Source organism: Odontomachus brunneus, unplaced genomic scaffold (assembly GCF_010583005.1).
Source record: "Odontomachus brunneus isolate Ranch 3 - 2012 unplaced genomic scaffold, Obru_v1 Obru_scaffold_138, whole genome shotgun sequence".
NCBI lineage: Eukaryota > Metazoa > Arthropoda > Insecta > Hymenoptera > Formicidae > Odontomachus > Odontomachus brunneus.
The window spans coordinates 40638-50735 of record NW_022639588.1 but is presented as its reverse complement, the minus strand read 5'-3'; the positions used below and the strand labels follow the sequence as shown (position 1 = coordinate 50735).

At 36.4% G+C, this 10098-nt stretch overlaps 1 protein-coding gene across 15 annotated transcripts in view; it reads left to right on the top strand.

The window, feature by feature from the left end:
- The window catches only part of LOC116850228 (guanine nucleotide-releasing factor 2), a 366959-nt gene that overhangs the window by 341574 nt on the left and 15287 nt on the right, over window positions 1–10098 (top strand). For 8 of the 15 annotated variants that reach the window (XM_032828261.1, XM_032828256.1, XM_032828248.1 and 5 more), the window contains 3 exons: window positions 3037–3301; window positions 3387–3642; window positions 3734–3748. In XM_032828261.1, coding sequence (XP_032684152.1) covers window positions 3037–3301; window positions 3387–3642; window positions 3734–3748 — 536 coding nt within the window. The remainder of the gene's footprint in view (window positions 1–3036; window positions 3302–3386; window positions 3643–3733; window positions 3749–10098) is intronic. The other 7 variants (XM_032828258.1, XM_032828251.1, XM_032828250.1 and 4 more) reach the window with 7 other exon arrangements.

Sequence of the window (10098 nt, the reverse complement as noted above, 5' to 3'; positions counted from 1 at the left end):
TTTTCACAAAGCAAAAGAAATTGTTGTTTAGGAAAATAATTGTGTATGCTGACTGAATGTTATCGAGAAATGTCGAAATTAATCACAAACTACCTGTTTCGTTAGTAATGACTACTAGAACTGTTTGCATTGCCATCTAAAATTTGCGGGCGGAAACTAAGTTAAGGTCCTAATAATTCCAAAGAAACCTTCGTCGCTTCATTGAATATCAAAGTTCTGATATCCAATCTTTATTCAGGATATATCGATGATTTTTTATCTCGTTACTGTGTAATCTTTTTCATCTAGTCACTATCTATGTAATTGATGCAGTTAGACAGTTCTGATATTCAAAAGACTGAATAGTAATATTTAACCAGTCACGAGCTACTGACTAGCTAGAAAACTTATCTAGTCATTCTTCTCTAGCTACTAGTCTTAAAATCTACTCTAAATATATATAATTTAAGTAACATATTAGGTGGTAAACTTAGTTCCTGCGGCTCACAGTTAGATGACGTTAGTTGTAGGTGTAATTTATTTTGACATCTGAAACTGGCTGCATTTTAGAGGTTAGACATTTGTCAATAAAATTCAGTGCGAAGAGATTCATTTAAGCGAGCAGTGCTATTTTTTCTTTTGATTAAATATGGAACGTGATAAGTTGTTTTTTCGACATGTGCTGCTTCATTACTTTGACTTGAAAAAAACTGCAGCTGCAGCTCATAAATTGCTTTTCGAAGCTTATGGCAATTATGCTCCATCGGAAAGAACATGCCAAGTATGGTTTCAGCGATTTAAGAGTGGTGATTTTGATGTCAATGATAAAGAACGCTCAGGCCAACCGAAAAAGTTTGAAGACACCGATTTGCAGGCATTATTGGACGAAAACTCTACTCAAACGCTCCAAGAATTGTCTGCAGCATTAAATGTTACTCCGATGGCTGTTTCCAAACGTCTACATGCAATGGGAAAAATTCAAAAGGAGGGAAAATGGGTACCACACGAATTAACCGCAAATGCCATTGCGAATCGCTTAAACATCTCTATTTCTCTGCTCGCCAGGCAGAAAAAGAAGAGTTTTTTGTGGCGCATAGTGACTGGCGATGAAAGGATATACTTCGATAATCCTAGTAAACGAAGAAAATCATGGGTAGACCCTGGCCAACCATCGACATCCACACCAAAGAGAAATATTCATGGCCACAAAGCAATGCTTTGCATTTGGTGGGATATGCACGGCGTCGTTTATTATGAGCTACTCAGACCGAACGAAAGTATCACGGGGGATCGATATCAATCACAATTAAACCGTCTGAATGAAGCATTGTTGGAAAAAAGGCCAGCAGTAGCCAGCAATCGACGTAAAGTCATGCTTTTGCACGACAACGCTCGACCACACGTTGCCAAAGCCGTCAAAGAAACACTGATGCAGCTCGAGTGGGAAGTTCTCCCGCACCCAGCGTATTCACCAGACTTAGCTCCTTCGGACTATTACTTGTTCCGGTCGATGCAGCACGGCTTGGTGGATACACACTTCAGAAATTACGAGGATGTGCGAAAATGGATCGACGAATGGATTGCATCAAAAGACCAATCGTTCTATCGTCGCGGAATCTACGCGTTGCCCGAAAGATGGGAAAAATGTATAGCTAGCGAGGGAAAATACTTCGATTAATGTATTTTTTGCTTTTGATGTCGAAATAAATGAGTTTTTTAAACAAAAAACCGCAGGAACTAAGTTTACCACCTAATATATCTAACTTTGCTAGTTTAACCATAAGCTTTAATGGGTTAATTTAGGTTTTATCTTTAGAACTTTAGTTATATGTTTAAATTTTTGAAACATTGGCGGTAGAAGCATATAGTATGTTTACATCCTTAAGAATAACAACATATAAGTTCTTATTGTTGCAAAGAATGCTGTCGAAGATTGGACAATCTAGATACATTTTTGCTCGGGTAGACGCGTTCCCACCTATTTTTTGAAAAGTCCGTATGTTGGAAAATGGCTTTATCATACATAGTTGAATTAAAAATAGTCGGAATAAAAAATCATTTCATTTAGTAGAAATGAAATTTTTAAATTATAAAAAAAATTGGTGAGTGGTGGGAGTAAGTTTAACATTTTAACATTATTTTTAAACTGAAAACACCATTGTAAAGTACACTTCAAACAATTCAATATTGGTTTAAAAAGTTTTTTTCTATCTCTTATACTTTCGACAGTGCATGCTTCAAAAGTGAAATATCAATTTTCCTTCAAAGGGGTGTCGTGCCCCGTATTGCTGGGGCGCAAGAGAGAAAGATTCGAGATCGATGTTGCAGGCGCGGCAGGGTGTGTGGCGGTAGGACGACCAACGATTGTAGTCGTTGGCGTAATAAAATAACCTTGATTGTAAAAAAGTATTTAGTTTATTTGTTAACTTCCGAAACCTAGGGTTACACGCGGGAGGTGCGACAGGTACGTATGTCGCGGGCGAGAGACCGGAGGAAGAATTCTCGGTCTTCTCCGCTCTTTTATAATATTGCTTAGCCTTATCGGAGGGAACAACAAGGAAGTTGCCAAATTTGATGATAGCCCGGCGCATTCCGGCTCAAAGTCCGAGGCGCGAAATGTACAAGGTGGTGCTTAGCACTTGCACATCCGCTTTCTCGTTGTAGCGCGATCGAAATGGTTCTTCATGAAGCGTTTCGGCAGCGCTAATAATATTCACGATTATAACAGGGGTGTTCACCCTCTAAAGATGCGATTGGGCACGTATAAAAAAATATGTGTCCTTATTTTAGCCCCTTATTTTAGTTTACATTATAACATATTTCAAGCTCATTCGAATCGGAGAGAGACGGTTCCTAGATCTCCTCGGTTCTTACATCTCCTTGTAAGAAAATATTATTCATATAATATACATTTCAAACAGAAGCTGATAAGAATAAGAGTCTTGTAAATACTTAATTACTTATGGGTATTCCTGATATATTTTTGCTAGATATTTTTGACAAATAATATCGTGAAGAAAGTTAAGACGCTGTCCAAAATTGCATTTCTTCTTCTAGTATCTCTGTGACCATAGCACCGACTTTAGTAGAGGTAACAAATAATTCTAGTCTGCCCCCGGCATTACCACCAAAGAGATCTCGTTCCACTAAATCAAACGTTACACCGCCTCCAATATCGCTAAAACCTACCGTCAGTATGCAGAGTATTCATAACTCAGAACCTCTCGTCGCATCGACACCTTTGAAACCGGAAGAATTCAACCATGCGCACGAGAAGAAAGACGTCACACCCCTTACTCCGGTGAAACTGGTAAACATAAATGTAATCATTTTATTGCGTTATTAAGAACTTATTGCAATTCGCTTTCGCACAGTACATGTGTGTGACGTAATCGTTATTATTCCAGAATAATAACGTCATCACAGACACGGTACTATCGTCGTCAAGACCTGCTAGTAATGCGCTTTCTTCCATATCAGTTGATGAAAATACTCTTGAGTTAAGGGATATCGATCAAGATAATAGCATTTTGGATGAGTTGGATATTAGCAAGTACTTGGTATTGAAAAAAGCGGACGAAGAGGGCCCGGATATACGCGGTGGACATCCAGATGCATTATTAATTCATGCCACTAAAGCTAATAAACATGGTAATAAACATGGTACATAATTTCAATTTCTAAATATTTAGTATTAATCTAATATTCGAAAAGCTAAAATAATTTATTAATATGCTTTTCACACTGCATACAGATGAAAAGGAATCAGGTTGGTGATATATTTCATAAATAGTTACATTGATTATTAATTATTCATGATTGAGAAGTAATACATTACTTGTTATGCCGATATTGTTACAAGTTATTTTTTCTTTATCAACAACTTTGTAAGATTTTTCTTTTTTCAATATACAGGGTGTCTCGGACCTCCATGATCACACTTTGTGAGAACGTAGAACGGATTGAGGTGAGCAAGAAAGTTCTGTGCCCTATGCCGTTTTGCGATATTTGCAATAGTTTTCGAGAAATTAATTATTTTGTCTAAATGAGAGCAGAGGAAGCGGCAGCCGAAAGAAAGATGTCTTCGGCCGGCGTGCGACCGTGATACACGCGAATCGCAACTCGCTGTATCCCTCCGCCTATAGCTACGAGACACAGCGAGGCTTGATACATTAACACATGTGCATAACATATCCATGTGCCGAATCGAAACGTGTCGTTACTTCGACTACATACGTATATGTAGAGATGAAACGACGAAGCGGCAACACACTCTTAGATTCGGCGTCGATTCGGCACACGGATATGTCATGCATATAGGTTAGAGTATCAAGCCTCGCTGTCTCGTAGCTATGAGCGGAGGGACGCAGCGAGTCTCGATTCACGTGTATCACGGTCGCGCGCCGGCCGAAGACATCTTTTTTTTGAAAAATATATATAAAAGGGCTAATTTGAATTCAAGCACAGATATAATAGTGCTATTATATCATATAGATAAAGTCTTTCTTATGTTAGGAAATAGAGAAATCCTTTATTGAATATAATATAAATCATCAAACATTTCGGCTCAATCATGAACCCTCTTCAATGATAATTACAATAAAATAAAATTACTCAAGGATTGTACAGAAAGTATTACAAAACGATAGTATCGTAATTCGGGCGAAACAAACAGATCTCAATATTCTTTTTGACTTTACAATCGACAAAAACGTTAAAAGAACAGTGATTTTATAGTAGATAATTTGATCCAAAAATTATGATGTGTCCGTCATAACTCTAAACATTAAAAAACCCCCAAAAAACCAAAAATAAGTAAGAATTGTAATATCAATATATAAAAAAATAAATATTTAAATTATAAATTACCTCAAATAAAAGTAAGCTACTATAGAAATGTGAAACGTTCCTGTCGACGCCAATATCACTAAGTCAGAGAAATACGAATAATATTAAATTTATATACATTAGCATAATATATCGAAGCGGTAAACACGTGGAAGAGAAGGAAAACAAAAGTTTTGATTTTTTGGGGGTTTTTTAATGTTTAGAGTTATGACGGACACATCATAATTTTTTAATCAAATTATCTACTGTAAAATTACTATTCTCTTAACGTTTTTGTCGATTATAAACTCAAAAAGAACGTTGAGATCTGTTTGTTTCGCCCGAGTCACGATACCATCGTTTTGTAATACTTTCTGTACAATCCTTGAGTAATTTTATTTTATTGTAATTATCACTAAAGAGGGTTCACGGTTGAGCCGAAACGTTTGATTATTTATATTATATTCAATAAAGGATTTCTCTATTTCCTAACATAAAGCTTTATCTATATGATATAATAGCACTATTACATCTGTGCTTGAACTCAAATTAGCCCTTTTATATATATATTTTTTAAATTTAATTTTTGTAGTTCTTTTTCGGTTTTTTAATATTTTTTTTTTGGTTGCCACTTCCTCTGCTTTCATTAGCTGAGACAAAATAATTAATTTTTCGAAAACTATTACGAATATCGAATAAACGGCACAGAACTTTCTTGCTCACCTCAATTTGTTCTACGTTCTCACAAAGTGTGATTATAGAGGTCTGAGACATTCTGCATACAGGGTGTCTCCTCTGGGCATTTTGTAGGGACGTAGAATGGGTTAATGTAAACATAAAAGTCCTATACCGTTTTGCGAAATTCGCAATAATAATCGAGATATTAATTAAAAAAGATTAAGGAAAAACGCACGCTGAATGGTAGAGGACGGACCGTTCGAGTCACTGCGTGGCCAAGTAATAAAGTGCGCGGATGTCGCGCGCGGTGATTGGAAGATAATGCACCACTGCCTATTCTTATCTCGGCGCGGTGCGGTAAGCGTAGGAGCGCAGCGATATAAGTATTGGCAGTGGTGCATTATCTTCCAATCACCGCGCGCGACATCCGCGCACTTTATTACTTGGCCACGCAGTGACTCGAACGGTCCCTCCTCTACCATTCAGCGTGCGTTTTTCCTTAATCTTTTTTAATTAATATCTCGACTATTATTGCGAATATCTCAAAACGGTATAGGACTTTTATCAACCCATTTTATGTCCCCACAAAATGCCCGGAGGAGAGTGCGAGACACCCTGTATACAGGGTGCCTGACTTGTACCGTACCAGAGCTAGTATACAGAGTGTCTTATAATTGTAACACACTAACTCTATAGGGGCATACAGCTAAGCGAGAGGATCAGAAAAGTCCTCTTCCATTTTGCGATAATGCGTCTAGTTTATTAGTAACAACCGCATAAAGTTTGGCGTTTGTCACGCCCATCGCGGCTTATAGACGCTCCGTAGGTACGTCGAGGTCGAGCGGTAATGCGGCGCGTTCATCGTCACCTCGCCGCGCGCCGGCAACGTTAAAGCGTCAAAACGTCATCGCGGGGGTCAGCGCAAGTCGTGTTCCGCTCTGTCTCGACGCATACAAGCCTCCGCTTCGTCGCGGAGCATCTATAAGCTGTGATGGGCGTGACAAACACCAAACTTTACGCGGTTGTTACTAATAAAGTAATAAACTAAACACGTTATCGCAAAATGGAAGAGGACTTTTTTGATCCTCTCGCTTAGCTCTACGTCCCTATGGAGTTTGTGTGTTACAATTATGAGACACCCTGTATAGCTAAAATAAGTCAAGGTGAGTAATGGAATCGGGGTTTTTTTTAATCAACCACGTAAAGTTTTGAATTATTAACGATAAAAGATTTCTACCGAGCGGTAGCCCACTGGCCAATCAGCACACGCGCTGCGGTGAAACGAACGCTGTACGTACTGTAGCATGGGCATAACAGGCTAATCGGGCCAGCCTCCAACGAGGAAAACACGTTGCTAGGAGATTAGCTCAACTAGCGTCTAATGCCCACGCGACACCATATAAAACGTTTGTCTCACCTCAGCGCGCGTGCTGATTGGCCAGTGGGCTACCGCTCGGTAGAAATCTTTTATCATTAATATCTCAAGATTTTATGTGGTTGTTTAAAAAAAGACATCGATTCCATTAATTCGTTTCGCCTCAAAATGACCTAAATTTTGTCTTTTCTTCATGGCAATAATTTTGACAGAAAACGTCCATAGATCTTTCCGGCATTCGATACTCTCCTACACAGCACAAAATATCTAGCAATGTCTTCAGAATATTACATTTGCAATGTTAAATATTCTGGAAATAATCTCAGAGATATTCTAGAAATATTTCTGCAATGTCTTATGTCACCAACTTGTAATATTGTTGAGATATTCTGGAGACATTGCAGGGATATTCTGAAATATTACTGGATAATTCTGGAAATATTGAAACCTTATAAAAATTAAAAAATAATTTTTATGATCTTCAATTCACATGTCAATTTATGTTGATTTTAAATGAAATTTAAGTCTTTTAATTGATTTCTCACTATTTTTACATCAGAAAATTTACTCACAAGGAGATACCACAACCTGTTAAATCGATTTCTGAATGAGACATAACACGTTCGCTAGCAGCGATGTTAAGCATCAACATCCTAATTGAGGTTTGTGCCAATGGGCCTTTGTGAGAAATTACAATATAAAGTTTGGGTTGCGGGACTGTATCACGGATATGGCTAAAAATACGATTATCTTTTAGCGAGGCGGCGTGGCCGAGCAGACTGAAGCTTCCACGTCGAAGATTTTTGAGCCGGAAGCGAGCGTTTGAAACCCGGCGACGAGTTTATTCTTGTATGGTGTCCTTATACTTTTTTTTATCTTAGGGTATTTTTTTATCTTAGGGTATTTTTTTATCTTAGGTATGTAATTAATGTTTTTTGAATATGATACATTTGTTTTGCATATGTCTTGTTTTTATGCTATTAATCAGGAGTAATTAGGGAAGTGTCAGGCTTGTTTAACGCAAACACGAATATAGACACATATTTTGCATTGCTTACAATAAAATATATATTTTAGTACATCACTTTCGTATGAAAACATTGTATACAACATTGTCATATAATAAAACATTATCATATAATAAAACTTATACGCTATCATATAACAATATTTTATTATATGACAATGTTTTATCATATGACAATGTTTTATTATATGATAATGTTTTATTATATGACAATGTTTTATTATACGACAATGTTTTATTAAATGAAAATGTTTTATTATATGACAATGTTGTATACAATGTTTTCATACGAGTGATGTACTAAAATATATATTTTATTGTAAGCAATGCTAAATATATGTCTATATTCGTGTTTGCGTTAAACAAGCCTGATACTTCTTTAATTACCCCTGATTAATAGCATAAAAACGAGACATATGCAAAACAAATGTATCATATTCGAAAAACATTAATTACATGCCCTAAGGTAAGAAAAAAAAAATATCGTACAAGGATAACTTGTCGCCGGATCTCGAACGCTCGCTTCCGGCTAAAAAATCTTTGACGTGGGAGCTTCAATCTGCTCGGCCACGCTGCCTCGCTGAAAGACAGTCGTATTTTTAGCCATATCTGTGATACAGTCCCGCAACCCAAACTTTATACAGTAATTTCTCACGAACAAAGGCCCATTGATATAAACTCCAATTAGGATGTTGATGTTTAACATCGCAGCTAGCGAATGTGCTATGTCTTGTTCAGAAATCGATTTAGCAGGTTGTGGCATCTCCTTGTCAGTATTAATCGGATGCGAATTCGAGAACTACAGGATACAGATATCTTCAGGTTTCTAGTGTATCACCTTAGCTGTTGCGCTACTTCTTCTACACTGATACTAAGTGTTTCTTATTGTTCTCATATGCAATCAAAGCAGTAATTTCAATTTTTTTATGATATTATTTACTACAACTACAAAAATAAACTATTTAGTCCAAATATTTAATATAATAAAAGAAAAGTCAGAGATATTCTGTCGACACTTGTACCTCTTCGCGTTTCATGTATATATCGTTAAAAGAATTTTGTGATATTATAATCTTTTTTCAAATATAATATTTCATGCTTGTTTATTGCAATTTAATGTTAAATAATTAGCTGCATTTTCATGGAAATGACAACTGAAAACATTCAACACGGTCAGAATAAATTTATAGCGTTCTAATGAACAGTTTTCTGACGATATATCTTTCATAGGACATCAATTTGTGAAATATTTTTCACAAGAATTCTACCGAAATTACACTATAACCCGTTATCGCGCTCCGTTTTTCAGCGATCCGGACTGTATGGGACAGAATTTTGAAAAGCAGTGCTGAGATCTTGATTGCTGAGAAATATTGTAAAAATATTTTCAAGACTATATGAAGACATAATAGAAACGATTTAAAATATTTTTGATGTATCATATATTTGAAATATTTTTAGCATACGCTAATAAAAAAACGTACGAGTATTCATTCAAAAATCCCATAAGATACACTTTATAGAAAATTATAAAAATCTTATATGTTTATTGAACGAGTAAATTTTTACTAGGATATCCATATAAGATATAGTTTTTCTTCAAACAATTTCTCCAAACAATTCATTGATTTAGATTGATTTTTAAAAGATTTTAAGTAATAATGTATCGTGGTTTGAAATAGAGTAATTTCTATAAAATTTTTTTATAAATATATACAGGATATCCCGCGTAAGACATATGAAAAGAAAAATATGAGTAGAACACATAAAAATGAACAAAAATTGTATAGGTCATTTTTCAAACAACTACATAAAATTTCGAGATATTAATTAAAATAGTTGGGCATATCAGAGCACGGCGACGCGGCAGGCGGGACATACGGCTCGCCGCGGCCGGCGAAGAAAATGGAAGAACGCACACGTACACGGACGCACACACGGAGCTACTCATTTCAATATGCCAAACGGTCCACCTTTCTGGCCTATAAGATAGACCCGTGAGCAATCGTCTATTTTTTTCGCCGGCCGCGGCGAGCTGTATGTCCCGCCTGCCGTGTCGTCGCACTTTGATATGCCCAACTATTTTAATTAATATCTGGAAATTTTACGTGGTTGTTTGAAAAATGACCTAGACAATTTTTGTTCACTTTTATATATTCTACTTATATTTTTCTTTTCGTACGTCTTACGTGGGACACCCTGTATAATAAAC